The following is a 21,369-nucleotide window of genomic DNA, read 5'->3' as shown; positions in this document are numbered from 1 at the left end:
TAAAGGCTCTCAGCTCACTTTTGTTTATCTGGCAAGGGATGTAGGAGCACCTCCTCCTCCCCTTGCCACCACTATCCCGCTCTGTCTTTCTTTCCTGAAAGATATTTCCAAATGAGTGAGCCCAGACCACAGCTGCCTCTCTGACGCATTAATCACTTGGCTGCCGCCCCCTCCACTCCTACATGCGCACACACACTGCACTCTTAGATGCACACACACACACTTTCACTCATGGATAACCTGGTTTGACTCACAAAAGTAAAGGCATGTACCGCCACCGTATAATATAAACACATGTCAACGCACACGGCTTGAGCAGGTAGGGAGAGACAACACAGCAGGATGATACACACATACGCGAAACATCCGCCCACCACTCAAGTGATCTTGACTCTTTATACTACACCATCTCCCTCTCGCTCCATCCAGCCATGGCTCCCACATGACCCTCCATTTTCCTCATCATTAGCGACACCAACCAGCAGCCGTATTCCATCCATCCCTCCCTCCCACCCTTCCTGCCTCCCTCGCCGCTCCTCTGTTTACTTCTCGATTTCTTTATTTGAATCCGGCACAATACCTCCCCTCTGTCTCCACTGAGCAGAGAGGAGCGGAGGGCGGGAGCAAAGTGAGGCGGAGAGGAGAAGAGATGGGAGGAAAGCCTGCGTTAGATGTTAATTTGTAGGAAATTATATGTAAAGTGATGCGCCTGGTTCATGTAACAAGCCTGTTGGAGATGAGTAGAGGATGTTACACATCCCGACAGGGAAACCTAGCTCAATGAGGCCAAGTCATCAGTGAGGTTATACTGATATGGGCTATTGCAGGCGATAGCAATATTATTTAAACATAATGGATTATTTTGAAAATCCAGCTTTGTTGTAGCCCCATGGTTAATTACTATTACTGTCTGAGGACATTTACTTAAAAAATTCAGCCTTGTTCTCAAAGGTTCTCAGATAAACTCCTGGTATCATCCTGAATCGTTTATTTTGAAAATCCAGCCTGGTCTAGAGCTCTCTGGTAAACTTGTTACAATCTAGGGGCTTTTATTTTGAAAATCAAGCCTCGTTCAGGCCCCACGTTAAACTCCTGTTACCATCTGATGGCTTTTATTTTCCAAAATGTAGCCTCTTTCAGTTTCCCAGGTAAAATCATGGTACCATTTGGGGCTTTTATGTGGGAAATCCAGCCATGTCCAAGTTCCCCCAGTAAATCTTTTGACTATATGAGGACTTTTATTTTGATAATCAAGCCTTGTCCAGATGCTCCCAGTAAACTCTTGTTACCATCCGGGGGCTTTTATTTTGAAAATCATACCTTGTCCATGGCCTCCCAGTAAACTCTTTTACCATCTGGGGGCTCTTATTTTGAAAACCAAGGCTTGTCCATGCCCTCCCAGTAATCTCTGGTTACCATATGGGGAGTTTTTTAAAAAATGTTTTTAATTCAGCCTTGTCCAGGGTCCCCCAGTAAACCTCTATTACCACATGAGGGCTTTTTTCTACCAGTAAACTCCCGTTGCTATCCATGGGCTTTAATTTTGACAATCCAGTGTTGTCCAAGCCCCCCGTTAAACTCCTTTTACTACCTAGGGGCCCCCATTAAACTGCTCTTCTTTGGATGTTAATTTTGAAAATTCAGCCTAGTCCTGGGTCCAAGACAAACAACTGATACTATCATGGTCTTTTATTTTGAAAATCCAGCCTTGTCCAATTCCGTCTAAACTCCTTTAATATGAAAATCAAGCCTCGCCCAGGCTGCCCAATAAACTCCTGTTACCATCTGAGCGCTTTTATTTTAAATTTCAGCCTTGGCCAGAGTTCTAGATAAACTACTTTTACCATCTGGGGGCTTTTATTTTGTGATATGAATTAATAATTTGCTGATATACTTATATACACACATACAGTATATATAGTTAACTATAGTTCTAGTTAAATCTGATTTTTTTTTCCTGAGTGTCAATGCCAATGAAAATTTAACAATGCAAACATTTCCATTCAAATATCAAGTCGTACTTAAAGCGAAACTAATTACTGTGAAGTGAAATGATGGTGACATTTTCCCACTGTATCTGGAGACTTCATTGCAAAGCTTTGTGAGCTGCAGTTGTGCCGTCTGTATTTCAAACAGCATGTGCTCTTGATGTTAAGTGGCTTTCGGTGAGCCAGAGAGCATGTAAACGAATCTGAAAATGCAGCTGAAGCAGCATCAGCTTAGATTTCATAGCAAATATAACTAACATCAGTTTAGTGTGGCTGCAGAGAAGATAATGATCACCATCATAATCACCACCACCACCTATTGTTTTTGAATAAGTGACCTCTGTCGTGCTTGTAGACACTAGTATAGTGTTTGTTTTTTCTTTTGTCTTTTAGGGGAAATAAACTTGAAATGAGTGTTACAAATGTTTGTGTAATTGAACAAAAAACTTAAAATCCACTCAGCAGAACAGCCGGTGCAAAACTGAGTGCACTTCTTCACTACAGGACCTGATGGTCACAGTTCATCAAATATTTTAGCTCAGTATTTGTGAACAGCTACTTATAATTAACCATATAATAAACCATATAATAGTTAACCATATAATTAACTTATAGTTAACCATTATATATATAATAATGCCATGAGGTGCCTGACAAGGTATTTTGAAAACTAATGATTACATTTATATAAATATCCGGGGTCCTAGTGGATGAATCTTCGTGTTTTATGGGACCCTTGACCTTTCATCTTCAGTGCCACTAAAAATACTTAATTTCAAAATCAAATTAGCAGTTTGTTATGAAATGCATGGAGCGCATTCATGTTCCCAAAATGATTAACCTTAACTCAGGTCCACCATCATGGGGAGGTCAAAGGATATGGAGGGAGTCAGTGTGGGAAAAATGGGTCCCCCCTGTCCATAATTCCTGCTGGCTGGCCTGCCTTAACTTGGCTCTGCAGCTTTGCATCACCACCCACATCCCCAATTTGCTTTGCATTTCAAGTGAGTCCTTCGTTTTCTCATTGATGGCTGTTTACAATGGTTGAAGAAACAATCCATCAATCAAAGTTCTGTACCTCTTTTTGTACCATATCCAGAAAAAAAAGCCACATCTATGAAAAGTAATGATACAAATAGGCTGATCGCCAGCTTTATGTGTCATTCTAAGTTGACTTACAGATATATAATGACTCTTAAACGAGGATATTTCTTATTTCTGGTAGTTGATTGCTCCTAGCAGCTGCTATCGACGCTTATGTTGACTGGAAATGACTGTGGCCGCACAGATAATTAAATTGTCTACCCAAGGCTGCACGAATGAATGGAGTGAAATGGCATTTCAGTGGGATTGCTAGATAAACCCTTTTCATTTTAACATCCCTCAGGGTCTTTCCTTGTGTCACCCTCAGGACAAACGTTAGACTCATTTTCTTTTGCTTTGCATTGTCAGCTGTGTCGAACATCGCAGCCTCTAGGGGACGCTATTGAAGCACTTTAATCGGGTTTTGATGTCACCTCGTGGAATGTGTGTTGAATTCCTCTGAGAATCCATTCAGTTACATGTTTTCAACAACACTCTAAAATCAACTTTGGAACAGCTGTTGCATATTTATCAATAATTACTCTATAATTGCCTAATTTTCCCAAAGACTCATTTACATTATAGTAACACTGGACTAAACTGACATACATATTTTGACTCCAGGCATTTCAGCTTCCCCTATCTAATGAGATTATTTTCATGACGCAGCAATGTTTGAAATAAATGTTTGCAGAACTTGCAGGATCTGCTTTTTATTAGCTCCAGAATTGGCAGTCACAAAACAAACATACAGCAGAGAGTGGTTGAACATAGAATATAACAGAATGCAAATAAACAACTAAATAGGAGTGCTGGCTGTTTTATTTTATATTATAAACAAACCACAATATTGAAGCACACTTAAAACCGTGAAATCCTCCTCCTTTTTTATTTACTGGCATTGTTGGAATTTGCTTTGCACTCATTACGCTCAGCAAGAGATAAAGGCGTTTTGTGCAGCATACAGCAGCAGTGGTAGCACAAAAGCCACTTACATGCTCACTGCAAGCATGTAACACCCTATAAAGCTCTTCACACCCCGTTCTTACATAATGTGTCACAAATCCACCGAGCATCAGTGGGAGAGGTACAAAGTGTGTGTGTGTGAGTGTGTATGCAGTGGGGGGTTGGGGTTATTGGAATATAGCTGTTGGAACTATTTGCTATAATTGCAGATGCTTTATTTCATGTTAGTTACACAAAAACGTGGTTGAAGTTTAAGGGACACTTCACCCCAAGATCAAACAATTATATTTTTTCCTCTTACATGTAGTGCTTTTCAATCTAGATTGTTTTGGTGTGAGTTGCCAAGTGTTGAAGACAATGGAACTAGATAGTGCTTGGCTTGTGGAGCTCAAAGCGACAAAAAATTACATTTGAAAGACTCAACAGCAATGTTTCTTTCCAGAAATCATGACCCCGTAACTCAAGATAATCCACAGAGCTTGTTGTTAGCAGTTTCATGTAACTATTTTCTAACTACCAAACTACACCCACCAGCCATACTGCATAGATGAAAGCATGCATCGACTGCTATCTTACCTCGAACCACTGAGCTAGCTGACGTAGAGCTCAGCCGAAGAGGACGCAATTATTATCTCATGCTGTCACAAGCACAAGTTTCTTGTCCTTGAGTAGATGCACGCTTCCTTCTGCACAGTGATTTATTTGGCCGGTGTTAGGCAAGGCAAGTTTATTTATTGTAGTAGTAGTTCTGAAGACAGAAAATAGTTCCTACATGAAACTGCTCATAGCAAGGTCTATGAATTACTTTGAGTAACTGGGTCATGGTTTCTGGAAAGACACATTGCTGTTGAGTTTTTCAAATTTATTTTTTAGCGCTTTGAGCACCATAAAACGAGTGCAACTAGTTCCATTATATTAAAAAGAAGGCAGACATCTCTGGCTGATATCTGCAACACTCAGCAACTCACAGCAAAACAATCTAGATTGAAAAGCACTACACGTAAGAGGAAAAAAAAATGATTATTTGGAGTGAACTGTCCCTTTAAATATGGCAGGGATTTTGCAGTGGCAATGTCAGTTAACCAACTCACCATTTGCCCAGACTTTGGTGGCTATGACTCAGGTGGTAGAGCAGGCCGTCCATCGATCAGAAGGTCAGGGGTTCAATCCCCGTAACTTTCAGACCACATGTTGAAGCATCCTTGAGCAAGATACTGAATCGCAAATTGCTCTCGATGGCTGTTTCATCAGTGTGCACCTTGCACAGTAGCCTCTGCCACCAGTGTATGAATGTGTGTGTGAATGGGTGAATGTGACCCGTATCGTGTGAAAGTGCTTTGAGTGGTCAAACAACTAGAAAAGCGTAATACAAGTGCAGGTCCATTTACTATAATATCTCAGCAACTATTGCCTTGGCGTTTTGTACATTTGCCATAACTTTGTTGATCCGCGTCATCATCTGGTCATACTTTTAATTTGTCCAATATTTGTTTGTGCTTTGTGGTTTGGCTCAGAAAATGTGTGAAAATCTGCTACATTTTTTGAAGATATTAAGTGTTTCATTATTTGTGACAGAGAATGTAGTTAAAGAGTTTTATATTTAACTGCCTTAACGGTGACCCGTCAAAATCTCTAAGGCTCTGTGTGTGTCTTTGACACTTTAAAGCACTTTATTAGCAATTCAGTCAGATGCATTATCTTACATTTTACTGAATCTCAAAGGGGGTTCTGCTATCACCAGCTTTGGTCTATTATGAATTACGTGGTTGAATAATGCAATGCCAGACTGGAAAAAAAGGAGGATGTTGGCACTGAAAAAGAACCTTCATTACAACTTTACAGCAACAAACATTGGCACACGTTAGATGAAGGCTTGTATTGGTTAATATCTACACAGCTTATTCTGAAAAAGGACTCTGAAGGCGCTGTACATGTATTATTAGTTACAGTGGAATCGGGCAAAAAGTCATTTGTTATTTTGTTCCCTTAAGGTCTCGATTCCTTTATGTCAAAAGGTGAGTTAAAGAAGCATCCTTAACAAGAAAAAATGTGCTTGAAATTGTATTTAATGTATATATTTTTTTAACTATATTTCTATCTATAAAACAATACATAAAGTAACATATTTTTTTCTAACTATAGACAGATACTTATTGGTGTATTTGTATATCTGTAAATGAAGAAACTCTTTGGTTAACAGTACTCTAAAAATGTGTTCAAACAAATATTGTCACACCATACAACAAACCCTTTAAAACTTCAAGGCCATGCCAATGTGAAAAAATTCAATCACCTCTGTAATGGCTCCATTGTTGTAAGGATTAATTTACTCCACTCAGGATTATGATTTTAAAAAACTGCAGCTGTTTATTTTCACTTAATGACAAAATGCTAAGCAGTCATCGTATGATCCATTGTAATGTGCCACCCACCAGGGCCCTATAAAGCCATTCACTGCTCAGTAAAACACATTAAAAGGTACACAAAACATCAATAATGGAACAATACAAATTTGTGAGCACCTCTGTAGTTACTCAGCATCACATATAAATCTTTAACAGGTGAAAGCAGTGAAAAGTGATGGGAAACAGATAAAACGCTGTGCTGATTTCTACAGCTGTGAATGTTATGCACACCTTTGGCACACACAAAGGTGCTGTAAGAGGAGTGACCTCTCTCTAGACTGGATTTTTATTTTTATAGCAACATATAAAATGTACACCACTTTTAAAAATGACATTTTTTTTAACCAGACTGGTCACCCTGAAACAGTACCAGCATGCTATGTTGCCTCTGTATAAGAGGCTAAGGAGTTAACTTAAGGCACAATTGTGGAGTCTGATCACCAAACTGAGCAATGGGATCATCTCCAACAAATTCTGTATGTCATATCTTGGAGCTTCGCTCTGACACACAGATTAACTGCGCTGCCTCCTTCAAATCCTCACCCAGAGGGATTCCACTGTTTGAAGTGGTCAGGCCATACAAGGATCTTGACCTTTTCCTGGCTGCCTCTAGCTGTCAGTCGGCTGTACTAACACGGCATTCACATGGCAAGCAGCCTGGTTGAAGGTTGATGTTCTCAGAGATCGTGGTTAAAATGACAGGCTCCTTTCATCTTATGCCTGCGCCACACTGCACGTGTGAGCAGTGTGTGCATCACGGAGCCTCTTGTTTTTTTTATTTCGGCACCCATGTTAACATATTAGAGCAGCCGCACTGCCCATGTGAGTTGCGCTGCTCAGGCTGTGCGCAGCTGTTGCTTAGCTGCGAAACTTTCATTAATTTTGTGGACAAACAGAAAAATACAGAAATTAACAGTTCAAAGACAGTTTTTCCTTTTTTCTTTCCTTCTGGTTTTACCAAAAATTATGTAAAAGGGACCGCAATGCAAGTACAATCTTTCCATGCTTCCTCATACATATCAACCAAGTAAGTACATTGTGTGGCCTGCAACCATTATTATGGAAAAGCATGCTCTGATATGTAATAATGCTTCACTCATACGCTTGTTCATAAAGATTAATCAGAAATCAATGCTGCTTGCACACATCTGTGAAAACATGAGATCAGACAGGACTGCCTGCAATCAGACAGTGGCAAAACACAAACGCAGTCCCTCTTACATTCTGTCTGTCTCACACACACACACACACACACACACACACACATTTAAGGGCTCAGGCCCAGTGCACAAAAGATCTGCTATTTTATCAGCAGGAGCCACACCAACAAAAAAAAAGAGAAAATGATTGTATGCTGTTCACTAAGCACGCTCTCAGATACACATGTTCCTCGAAATGTCAAAGGAAAATTAATATCTCTGGATTGGTTTTGGTGATCACAAGCAGTGCAGAGAGCAAAACGGCACCCAATTGTTAAGTACATAAATTAGGAAAATGTACCATACTGTATAAGATTGCTGTATGTTGCATCATGTTTCTGATTGAGACGAAGTATGAATAAATGTATGTCTAACAGTAGAACTTATAAAAAATGCAATACTAGTGCTATTACTACTAATAACACCACAGGGAGAGGCAGGGTGGGAAAAGAAATACATTGACAGACTGATGCCCGAATGAATATTTAATATTTTCAGCAAGCCTTTTATCCTTCAATCCTGTGGACAAGTGATTTGTTATTTAGAAAATAATATCTACAAATAAAATTGGTATCAGCCTGACAGTTTGTTTGATTTCCTGATGAAATCTTTCTCACTGTCATGGTGGCCACCTGTGTGACCTGACTTATTATGCATACATTTCTTATTCAATCAAATGGAAACATGCAGCTGTTAGCCTAGGACAATGGAACATAGCGCTTTTTTTCCTTCCACTGCAGCCTTGGTGAATTGTGGGCCTGAGGCTAGCTTTGTACGGTGCGCTGCGGAGTGTCATTGTCTGACAACTTTAATCTAGGATTGGCTGCTTCGACTTTTTGACATGGATGGCCGAGGGCTGATATCCAGCCCCCTCTTCAGTGCCACAGGCCAAATATGTTAGTGAAAAAATGTTGGAAACACCAGAGGTGCACGATCTGGCTAAAACTTCAAAGTTAACTTTGACAATTTTGACCAAATCTGTTTGCATTTGTGAAAGTATGAAACGTCTTGAAATGGCTGTACAACATTACACTGCAAAATATTCACTTTATTCTGTCGCAACCAGCAGCCGCAGGTTTGACACAAACACACAGTCCTTTGCATGTTGCCCCCTCTCTCTCTCCCTTTCATGCTTAAGCTGTCCTTTGTGTAATAAAACCAAAAAAATAATCTTTAGAAAAATATTAATTAAAATATAATAATAAATAAAGCTGTGACACTGGATTTTCTTACTACGAAAAAACAATGACATCCCTTTGATTACAAACAGAGAACAGCAGAATGACAGAAATAAACATTAAAAATAAGAGAGAGCAAGGAGAAGCAGCTGGTACCAGGGTTTGGTCAAATATTCTGTATCAATAGATATAAAGAACTGGATATTTATGATAACACTAATAAATGTTCCCTAGCATTTACTCATATGTACTTTTGCATGTTTTTACGAAATGAGTAAACACCAGTAGCTTTTGGAGGTAGAATTTCATGTATAATTTGCTTTGAAATACAAGAATTTAAACCATATTTCGTCAGTGTCGGTGAACAATAGCTCTTCAGCAGTTAACCTATCCCATAATGATATAATGTTTCCCAGCAGCTGCTGATGCTTGCCTGTGTAGCCTGAGAATAGGAGGCCAAGTTGCAGTGATTTATTCCATTTCTCAGCTATACCGTTGTCTAGATTGATGCAGATTATCGTAGCATCTCCACCTTCCAGGCAGTATATTGCTTGGGAGATTGGAAAGATGTGCACTTCAAAGCTTTGCTGAATGAGTGACAAAGCCAGACATGTGCCTGCTAACTTCTTCATAGTGCCTCTGACTGCTTGGCACTGACATACTGGATATTCTGCTTTTCTCAGCATTTATCTGTGAGTCTGCAGTTCGTCTTTTCATCTGTCCAGTGGGTAAATGCATGGTGACAGTGCCTTTGTATTTGTGTTTGAACGCACAAGCTCATTTGTAATGGAAAAAGGCAAATTAAGTGATATATTTAAACATTTGTGAGAAATGCATTAAGTGCAGCTCAGACTGGCAATTATATATTACTCCCACCGTCTCCGATGTGTCATTATCATAATGTCTGTTTCAGTTACGCGACTTTATCTTCTACTGTTTTCATACTGATGTGCGGGACTGTCAGCTGTAACTAAATGTGTCTCACTGAAAGGTTCGACGTGAGTGTTTTGTTTGAAGGTAGTGCGTTGTTAGTCCCGTCCTCCTGGCCCTCAGTTGGTTAACTTGATGCTCCAACACTTGTCACGTCTCGATGAGCTGTCTCTCATGAAAAGGCTTATAAGCAGTTTCCATAAAGCCTCAGCAGGTATTAAAGAAGCACACAGACTATTCAGCAACTTGCATTCAAAAACACCAACCCCGAGCTCCGCCGTGGATATTACAAAGGCCATGTGTATGGCTGTTTTGTCAGTTTTCTGGTGCTCATGAAGTATTTATTCTGTGATCACATGGAACTATTCTGCCTTTATTTTGAAAAATATACTTACAAGATCATAGTTGTGACAGTTGGCTATGTGGTGAATGTGTTAATAACATTATATTAGATCCCTGAAGGTGCCCTGTGTGGTCTCCTTGTCTAAATATGCCGCTTGTCCTTGTATACATGCTAGCAAGGAGATGAGATTAAAACAAAACAAGGATCAAAACATTTCTCCATAGTGCCATTAGCGGTCCAAAAGTCAGTGGGGCACCTTTTAATGAAAATCGTTTCTCCTCTCTTTCTGTGACGCCTTCTTTACTGCATTATCAGAAGCCCCACTACGAGCATCGCAACCCAGTTTAACAGCAGGTCATGATCCATACATCATGTTCATGTGCAAATTGCTGAATTTGGCACAAATGCATGACTGGTGATGTAAAAAAATATCATATTGTGTTCTTTACCATTTATTAAGTGATAAATGTTTGCAACTAGAATAAAGTCCTAATGCAGAAAGGCAAGTTTACTTTATTTTTCAAATAACTCTACTATACTTTAAATAGAAGGAATCATCTGACTAATTTTGGGCTTAGATGTGTAGATAAAGACCATAAACAGCTCAAATTATTTGATCACAATCAATTATGGTCAAATTAATTTACTCTTATACTTGTCAGTCTGCATGCAAAATAACAGTTGAAAAAAAATCCTAATTACCAATAATTGCACAACATCCACATTGTTACTGAAGTTGAAGAAGTGTACCAAAGTTATATTCCTCAAAAAGAATGATTTCCAGCATTTAAGGCCCATTTATACTCCCTTTACATGCAAGAATAGATACATTCATTTCAAAAGCAATCATCACTGCTCTCAAACCTCCGTGCTTCCTTTGAGTTGGCATACATACATCCACTGAATGACACAAGAGAACAGAGCCAAAAGTTTGTGACAACAGCTAACAAGGTGACTGTGGAGGAGGTTTTTTGAAATGTGGTCTTCGAGCCCAGTAAATACATCACATGAAGACAGAGAATTTGTTTCACTATATTACCGATTTGTTCCATTCCACAGTTGTTAAAATGTCTTTGCCATGTCCTGCGGTTTTGTCTTGCTTAAACTATCTCTAAAACCATCTCCTGTGGTACTGCTCAGCTTTGTCCTTTTCCATAAACTTTCAGCAAACGTGCAGGAATACAAATTAAATAAATGCAGGAGGCTTCATCCATGTCTGTATACACATCTAACATTAAGTATAGATAAGCCTTAAGCCGACAGAGATTTTATCGTTGTTGGTTTAAAAAATTAGCTCATAATATAAAAATGCATCTTTGACAAAAATGAATGTAGACTTTGTTCATTTAGATGGATTATGTAATGTAAGCAAGCTTCAATAATATATGAATTAATAAATCAATAATGAAGATATAGAAGTTCAAATTTATGGATGGTGACATTGTAACAATAACACATTAAGTTTTACAAAAATACTGAGCAGCATAGTTTTCAAAAAGTTTAGCTCTGCCATTGAGTGTATGTGATTGTAGTAAATGGACTTAATCACGTAGAACTATTGGTATGGTCCTTTAAGGGACAAAGTCTTTGTGATGGTACCCATAGGTCATATTTAATAGACAGCAGGTTATTCTATGAAAGGTTGCCCAATAACAAACTGTTCCAATTACAGGCTTTGGCCCTTGTTTTTTTTCCCCTTTGTTTTTCAAAGTGGCACTTTGACCCACCTTCCCCTCAAGACATTCATGCCAAAAACACTTTTTGAAATGTTAAAAAAGCTTCATGTTGCAGCTTTAAACAGCCTTCTACCACCACCATGTCAGAAGTGCTTTTTCTGTAGCACCTCTGACAGTGTCCTAGGTGGCCGCGGCACATGGTTGTTGTTGGCCATTAATTAGTGTAAAGCCCATCGCCTCCCCGTACCATCTTCCAGCGTGTCAGAGTTGTTTATTTAGCACAACAGGAACAATTAAGCAGCTGACAAGGCAGCCGCCGTTTGAAGTCCTTCGCACTACCTCCACTGGCTTTAAACACAACTTAGCAGACACCTTGCAGCACCCTGCTGCTGCCTTGTAACCTTCAGCGGATGTCTTGAAATGCATTTTGTAGTATGTTAGCGTATTATCATAACCAGATGCCCACCCTGCCGCCCACCTCTGCACATGTTTGAAAGAATATGAGGTTCAGTTCTGAATATTAAAGACAGCGTGGTTCATTTATTTAGGGCTGTGTTTGGGCCACCAAGGGATGCTCATTTGAATCTCGTTTGTTAAGCTGTCTATCCTTATCTGTCAGCATCAGAGGATGCAATTTCTGTCTTCCCACCTCATCCTCCTTGTCTCCTAAATGGCAGGGATATTTAGAGGTGCTTGACAACTAAGGCATGTAAATTAGCAGTTGATGTTTCCTGCATTCTTTTAGATTCTTTTGCTTCAACCCCCCCCCCCAAAAAACCTCTGAGTTGGTCCTTTAAGCCTCTCTGAGAAGATGCCTTTTGTGATGCTATTTTTGTAGCTATGTAGGTGGAAAGTCGAAGGGGGAATTACACTTTATCCGTAAGTTTTCTCTCAACCTCAATTGCAAGCTTGGCAAAACATTAGCCTCTTTATGATCTGGTGTTTTCTAGAGTAAGTCTGTTTTTAATAGTTGTCACTTTAGTCGGGTGGAAACTGAAACTGAAACTGATCAAAAGCAACGTTGGACAGCAAACAATGTGATCTCACAGAAATTTGTAAAAATAACCATAAGAATTATGTGGTGGTGACACGTATTGTATTGAAATTACATGGTGGCAGGACAGTTGGGTTTAGGCCCCAAAACTACTTGGTTATGTTTAAAAATAAAATCAGATTTCTTTATTGTCATTTTCATCATGCACTACTGTACATAAAAGAAAAAAAAACATTTACCCTAAAAGACCACAGTGCAAGTCGGTGCAAGTCAATAAAAAATAGAATGAAAATTAGCTAAAAGTTATGGTTCAAAAACTTAAAATTTAAGCATTTATAATTAAAATCTATAAAGTGCATCGTTGCTGAGACATAAAGGGCCCCTTTAAATGTCCATAATTTGCACAGAGTTTTGTTGAAAAAGAAGATTGCAAAAGTTGACTACACTTGTTACGTACCTGATGTAAGTATGATGTGAAATGACAGAAGTATGTCACAGTAAAGAACATAAGTACATTATGTAAAAAGAAGTCTGGGTTGACTTGTGTTCATACGGGACACAAACTGCGGTCTCCTGGATGATAGTCCGCTGTTTTTTGACCCGTCCATCAACCAGAACTCTTCCTCATATTTCACACATAGGACTGCCTATAGGGTTATAACATAAACCACCTCCCATTATGGGACGTAGTTGAATCAGGGAATTCATATGTCCACCACAACAAAGGATCCTAATGGACTCTGTATCTGTAATGTTTTCCACGTGATTTCAACACATTACATGCTACTTCCACCTAATGTGTTGTTAAGAGGTTGTGGTCATTCCACGTACTTCTGTGAGACCAGGTAACGTCAGAGGCTGAATCTGCTGAGAGCATCAGATGTCAGGACTGGGTTTTCAGTGCAGGTCTCAGATTACGCAGTTAAGGCTGAAAATGGTCCATTCTGACACACATGCTGCATCAGGAACAGTTTTATCTTGCATGGTGTGTCATAGTGTAATTCTGTGTCTGGTACGCCACACAAGGCCCTGATGGAAAGACGAGCACATATCCATATATATATATATATATTTTTTTTTTCTTGTCTTGCCTACAGTAGTTTGATAAAATCTGTAACAAGCTTGCTGACATACCTAATCCTTTGGACATCACAGAGGTTGTGAAAAAGCACAAGCAGATGCTCAGTTTGATTTTTTCCTACCTTAAGTCTGACGTGTGTATCGGCAGAGTCAAGGAAAGACTTTTAAGTAGATGTTAATACTTACTCAATACGTGATTCTGTGTTTCGCATTGACTCCTCTGCCAGTCGAATGTAATTTGCTGCTAAGTGTATTTTTCATAAGATGTGAACGATTTGCTGGACAGTCACATTAGTGCACACCTACAGTGTTACCATCTGTACCTTTTTTCCAGTATTGTGGTCTGATGTGTTAGGTGTTATTGTTTCTCAGTTACTGAACATATTTAGTTGATATCCTAAATTGGTGATTTCATTTTTCACTTTGACTGTCTGTCTTTTTCCATGTCCATCTAGCCTAGAGCATGTGTGTGTGCGTGCCAGTCTCACCATAGAGATATTGCACTGGGGACTGACATAACTAGCAGCGACTGCTGGTGAGCTGCCAGGTGCTGTTTTTGAAGCAATCATTTAAAATAAACCAAAGCCACTCAAGACTTAGCTTCAGCCTCAACAATGGATGCAACCCCAAAGCAAAGTCTGAGATGTTATTACTGTAGTTTTTCAAATCAAAATAGCACAGAGCTACAAAGAATCCATTTTTCATTCTTCAGCCAAAGATATTGTTTGTGAAACAAGGAAGTGTAGCAATCTAAGTTGCGGCTGATGACCGATGACGGCCGTGACCAATTTTTCTCAGCCCACAGGCTTGTTGAGTTTCTCTGGTCGCTCAGTTCAATTTATTCCCGTGGACACGCATTAAAGGGCTTTGGTCCGCCACCTGCTGCATGTTGCCACTCATTAAATGTTATATTACACCATAACACTTACTCAAGAAAGGAGATTTAGAGGACTACTGTTCTTTATATTGCGCACAAGAAGCAAAGTTTGAAAGCCACAACATTCACAAAGCTTATTGAATTCACTGACTTTACTCGAGTGCCCTCGAGCATTGTCTGCAGTGCTTGTGATCTATTGTTGCATGTCTGTAGCTTCTGACCTAATTTCCTTTATTCTATTTTAATCATTTTAATGCTCAGAAAGAGTAAAATGATCCTTCCATTCACTAGTAAAAGCATGAGTAGAGAAATATATGAAAAAGTAAATATCCTTTTGTGTAGTGTTTTATATATCTTTTCTACTCTGTTAATCATCTCATGATGTCTTGCATTTATCTTGCGACCCCTTGGGGCACCCGACTGACAGATTGAGAAACATTGTCCTATCAATATCCATTAATTTTCTTTGGAGATATCTGTCCCCATTGACTAAGTGCTCTACCTTGTTATGTGTTGTTCTGAATTTGTTGATGTTGTGCGCAGTCATTTAACAAAACTGTCACATTTGAAAGTGGCCCAACAGAAATGATTGTCCCCCCACAATCTTTTGCAGCATTTCTTTGTTTGGTCCTGATTTGATTTATATTACTTGCTTGCATGGAGACAGAAATACACATACATTCTTCAAAAGCCAATTGTATTGGATCAATTTAAATCTGCTCTTAATAGATCATGTTTGTGCTTTACCCACTATCCATGTCATTATTTTAACATTTGACAATTCTGCAGATGCATTCACTAATTTTCTGTATATTATTGACATATTTTCTTTGCTAGTTCTTCAATAATGCATAAAGGAGGGTGTTACTATAGCTGAATCCTAGAGCAAATCAAATCCGGTATACGAAAACATTTGAACAAATGATCTTGAGGGATCCCAAGTTTATCTTTAACATTTTCAAAGGACATGGGGATGTTATCTCTACAAAGGTCTAAGATCTTCTTTTAATCCCTTCTGAGCCCAGGGCCTGGATCTGGAGTCTGACTCACCTGGTGTAAATAATGTGTTACCCCAAATGGGAGAAAACTGTGATAACCCTGGTGGTTTCCTAAACATATCTTGTGATTCATACCGAGGTGTCGTTGTGGTTTTAACAAATGGATTAGCTGTGTTCTGCTTAAGCCTTCTGAGAGTGTCAGGGTAAAGATTTGTATCAAGAGTCAGTCCTCTGGCACTGTCTTTATCTTCTGGACCCGTGGTAGATTGGAAGGGTCAGAGAGAAAGGTTGATCTAAGCTGAGCTGTCTTAAAATACCAGAAAATGTTGGATGGCTGAAGCCAGCCCCTATGATATGGTAGATTAATTAAGCAAAATCTTGATTGTTCAAAAAGACTTTTGCCGAAACACGTAGGTCTTGGGCAAAAAAAAGCTTGCTGTTCTTAGAATTGTAATTGCCGTTGGTTTCCCTTACTTTGCTCTTCTTCTTTTTGTTTAGTTTTTTCTTTTTCTTTTTTTAAATGCTTGTGTGTCTGTTTGTATCAATCTGTATTCCCTTTCTAAATTCAAGGGTTTTTGAGAGTCCATAAATGCAGTGCAGGCAGAGCCCTCTATGAGTTCTTTTTCCTCAGCAGTAGTTTGTCACTCACGGGGTGGATAATTGATCTGTTGATCCGTTCAGAGCTGATCAGTTTAGATCAATGGATGGGCGGAGCAGTTGCTGCAAATGAATGCAGACTTTTAGACCCCGCAGAATAAATTGTTTAAGTTTCGCTTTCAATCTACCTGGCATTCTACTGCTCCATCTGTGTCCAGATTAGGCTCTGTTTTCCATGAGATTGGAGCAATGACTGAATCTATCTATCGTTCTGTCCATCCATCCATCCATCCATCCATCCATCCATGTTTTAAACGTGGCGGGCTGCCACAGATATATTAATGTGTGGGAAAACCAGATTTATCAATACACCTGTGCTGATCTGTGTCTCTTTCTTTGTCCTGTCCAGTGGTGAGTCAGAACCTGGTGACAGACAATGTGTCGGTGGTGGAAGGCGAGATGGCGATCATCAGCTGCCGGGTGAAGAACAACGATGACTCTGTTATCCAGCTGCTCAACCCCAACAGACAGACGATTTACTTCAGAGACATGAGACGTGAGTATCATGCACCATTACGATGTACATTACTGTCATGTGTTCTTTCATCTTTTATTAAGGGGTGTTCTTGTGTACTTAAGTGTGCTTTTAAATGAAACTGATTTTGTTCTGGCTGGAGGAAAACAGCCATTAATATGCATGCAAGTCCATCACTAAAGCAGCCAGTTTTCAATTTCATTTTGAATTTTGTCCTCTTCATATTTCAAACGGCATTTTGCTGCGGAATAAAAAAGAGATACCAACATGAACTTAACAGGCTGATGGGACTATTGTTGTGATGTTATTGTTTGGCCTTGTTTCCCGTAAGTAGTTTTGATTTGTAGTTGCTTGTTCAGCATTTTGGCTGCCAATGCCAGAACACAGGGTCAGGGTTCATTCCACTACAAAAATGTAACATAATTAAAAATGTAGGCAGTTAAGGCTTAATTAGCTCTCTGGTGTGACTACAGAGCTAGCTAATCATCTTTAAATAATGTCTGATTGCTCCCAAGTCATTAAACAAGAGGTTTTCTCGTGTCTCCCATGTTGCCGCCATGGCATGAATGCAGCAGCATTAGAGCTGAGAAAGCTTTCAGAACAAAACATGTTCGACTTCACAATAAAGACTCATGCTGTCAGGGTGACCATACACAGGCATTATTTATAATCCAAGTATATTGAGAGAACTGTAATACTTTGTGACATATACAGCAAAAGGATAACACAATCTTAATGTTAAAAGAAAAACTTAGTTTAGTCCTTAGTTGAGCATCTAACGGGTTATTATGAGGCTGTCAGAGGAGAAAGTAGCTCTCCTGCACGGGAGGAATCATCCAGCACTGCCGTGTCTTTATGTGATTGATATGGTATGTGTGTAATTATAGTCTGAAGCCTTTTGATGTGATCAGATGACATGGAAATCAATCCAAGTGAGGCATTTATTTATGTCAGTTTCGTTGGTTCATTTTGCAGGCAGTCATAAAATTAGACAGACATTTGACACATCATTTACATTCGGTAAAAATTAAGTCAAGCTGCGGTTTTGAGACAAAGCTGATAAATTAAGACAAACATCGTAAAACGTGTTCAACCAAATCATGTGATCGCAGGCGGCAGGAAGGCAGCGTAACATTGATTAATATTCCTTGACTTTACTTGTACTTCCAGGCAGCTGCATTAAGTTTGACCCACATGTCTGCGGCAGGATTAATACCAAATGAGGTTAATACAATCTACCAAACATGTTTCGCTTTCAGCATGTCTGCTTGAATAAAAACAGCTCATATCCCTAAACATTTAATGACCTATTATGTTTATTCTTATCCTGCCCAATTATCATGTCACAGCTTTAATTAGCTGTGTTGAGCTGGACATGCTCTGTTCTGTTCTGTCTTGCCAGGTTTTGGTTTCTTTAATTATGCCTTTAAAGCTCCTGAGTGCAGAGTGTCAAATGTAACATATTGACCTCTGTACCTATATAACAGTATTATGCTGTAAATTCAACATGTACAGAGGTTTGTTGTCATTCATTAATAACGTTACATTTGTGTAGTCTGTATAGCTCTCAGCAAGCTGTTTAAGACACCAACCCAGTCTCCTAAAATATTTTATATTGGTCTAGTATGTGCTCTAGGGCTGTACCCAACCCAATTATGACAGTCCAATCGGATTTGGCTGTTCAATACAAACATGCAATGATTCTTTTTATTTTCCTTTTAAAGTGTTACAGTTTGATTGGGATCCAGTGTGACAACAGCATCCACACAAGAGGAAACCAGCTAACAGCGTTAACGACTGATCACAAATGCGCAACATTTTTTGCCGACACTATTCATCAACAAAAGCCAGAGACTGTATCTTATGAACTTACCTGCAGCTGTTAGCTGCGGTGCAGTCACCCTCCCCCTCTGTGCCGCTATCTGCATGTCTGCAGCTGCAAAGAATAGCATGAAAGTCAGGAGCACTCACTCTGCAGCAAAATCTGTGCTACAAAACGTCCCCAAAAGTACACTACACAGAATTAATGACTGCTGAGGGTTTCCGACTGATGATTCGAGCCCTTATGTGCTCCTTGCAACTGCAGCATGATAAATGTTTATGTTAAGGCACTCAAAGCACTTGGTGTAGCTGGGGAAAGATTGTGGTTTTAGGATGAAGGTTAACCCTTACCCCCTTTAACAAAACCACAATAAGACCCTAACCTTAACCAAAGGTTTTAGCAGACCAAGCCAAAGAACACATGGGACAAAGTAGTTCCATTTACGGATTAGAAAACACGTGACGCTTGTGAATGTGATCCAGGCATCAATTATGTTTCCTAGCTGGCAAATCAAAACAGCAAAAATACATTTCAGGAGACGGTTTCGGGCATTTCAACCGTGCATGTTTGATAGCATGACTTTGAGTAGAGAGTTTCATGAGTATTGATATATTTCAGAACAGGATGAGATTTTACTTTTTATTTGAATTTGTGGGAAAATGTGTTATTTTTTTTAGAAACTGAAATCCCTTTCAGAAAAACTGCCATCGATCCAGCAAACTCCAACAGTGCTTTTTGCCTAGACTGGTTAATTACCTGAGAAAGGTAGACAAGTGACAAATATGATTTTATTCTTTGCACAAAAAAAACAAAGTAGCTTTAGCACCGAACTGGAGTTAAACTGTTATTTTAGCTTTTGATAGCTGTTTTTACCACTAATCCTCAGGACTGCTGGGATGTTTGTGTATGTACAGAGAAGTTTTACTCCAAGTTGGTGTTCATTTCCAACCCTTTTTTGACACAGTTCACACACAGTTTGCTTTAATGCTATAATGTTGTTTGCTGCTGTTTTACCACAATTTTTAAAATATATTTTGAGCTTTTTCTTGAGGTAAGACTTTTGGCATGTGCATAAACATACAGTACACGTACTCAACACTTTCTACATTCTGATCCACCTGAGACTCCTCGGCCCCCTGTGAGGTGACTGTCAGGCCCGCCTTCACACTCACCACCCCTCCTTAGTTATGTTCACCGTCTTATAAACACACCTTCTACATACTATACAAGGGCACGCTCGCAGAGAGCCTCGCTGCGTACGCCACACCGAGCTCAGTATTTATCTGCTGTTGTGCCAAACTGCAGTGAGCCGACTCCCACAAGCTGGCTGTCAAGGGCAAGGTGTTCTTCTTTGACGGGGGGGCTCCTTGATCTCCTGTGATCCCTCCCAGGCATCTTCGCCACAGCTGCACTGCTTCATTATGACATGGCATCCACCAGGCAGCCTCCAAACAACATTGCCCCCTTCGAAATATCACATCTGCCATCTCCGTCTGAATCCACAGTGGTGGATTATATTTGTGAGTGTGAGATGAAGAGCAAGAGAGAGTAAAGAGACAGAAAGGAAGCGGGGCTTTGAAACTAGCTGCAGAGTAACTTGACTATTGGTCATCTTGTTGATATACTTCGTGTCATTTAAAGTAGCTCTGATGCATTCTGTGAGCACCTTTTTTCAGTTAAGGTGATTTTAATCAGCTGTTTAGCTGATGACATTCAGAAGATTGATGTGTTAACCAGAGTTTGTCCATATGCTGATGTTTCCATGGCAAAATGACCTGTTAAATATGAGGTGATACTGTTGCGCTAGAAGTAGTAAACACACAGCTGCTATGTTGTAGCTCAAACTGCCAGATGTTGTCAATAAACATACATTTTTCTCATTCAATTAAAATGCAATCCACCCCACAACAGCTAATGTTATGTTAGTAAGGTAAGGTAATAATAAGGTACGGTAAGGTAATGATATATTTGACAATACTCAGTTCCTTATTAATGACTTTTCCCCAGTGGCTGAATGTTTTGAATTCCTAATTTTTTTAACTCTGCCATTTCTCTGTCATTCTTCACCATCTTCACATAAGAGTAAAACTGGTTGGCCTTGTAGCATGAATGAGATTGATGAACAAAGATGCAAAAACCTGTATTTATACTGCAGCCTTTATACTAGAGGCTGTAAAGAGATCTCATATGTCTTTGCCTCAAAAGAAAAAATGTTGAACTCATACAAAGGTGAAATGATTGGACTGTAACAAACAATTCTACATTTTAGCAAAAAATCTTGACATGGTCAAAGGCTTAGTTTACACTAGTTTACCTCAGTTTTCCTGAACATGCTATTGAGAGCACAGACACAAACTTGTGACTGAAGTATCCTCTTCAAATACACAGATACAGGGCCGGTTGTGTAAACAGATCAAGTACACACACAACCTGTGCCCTTGTTCTCCTGTGGAGGAGCAGAAGATTGCAGCTTCTGAAGCAGTGGGTGATCTGTCCACTGAAGGTCAAGGTTCAGAGTAAAAGGCTTATGTGAAATCAGCTTAATGAGACAGCCTGGAGGGAGACAACGTTTATATGTACGCTGTGTATATGTAATGTAATTCTATTTAGACAGGGACAGTGCACAATAAAATATTAACCTTATATAAATCCGTTCGTAGTCCCTGGACCTTCATGTATGAAAGGACACAGTTAGACC

General features: G+C 39.4%; 1 protein-coding gene across 4 annotated transcripts in view; it reads left to right on the top strand.

The window, feature by feature from the left end:
* cadm1a (cell adhesion molecule 1a) overlaps window positions 1-21,369 on the top strand; it is a 438,346-nt gene that overhangs the window by 313,340 nt on the left and 103,637 nt on the right. For all 4 annotated transcript variants that reach the window (XM_042499349.1, XM_042499346.1, XM_042499347.1 and 1 more), the window contains one exon: window positions 16,724-16,870. In XM_042499349.1, coding sequence (XP_042355283.1) covers window positions 16,724-16,870 — 147 coding nt within the window. The remainder of the gene's footprint in view (window positions 1-16,723; window positions 16,871-21,369) is intronic.

Source organism: Plectropomus leopardus, chromosome 13 (genome assembly GCF_008729295.1).
Source record: "Plectropomus leopardus isolate mb chromosome 13, YSFRI_Pleo_2.0, whole genome shotgun sequence".
Classification (NCBI taxonomy): domain Eukaryota; kingdom Metazoa; phylum Chordata; class Actinopteri; order Perciformes; family Serranidae; genus Plectropomus; species Plectropomus leopardus.
Note: the sequence above shows the minus strand (reverse complement) of the source record. Positions and strands in the feature narration are given on the sequence as shown.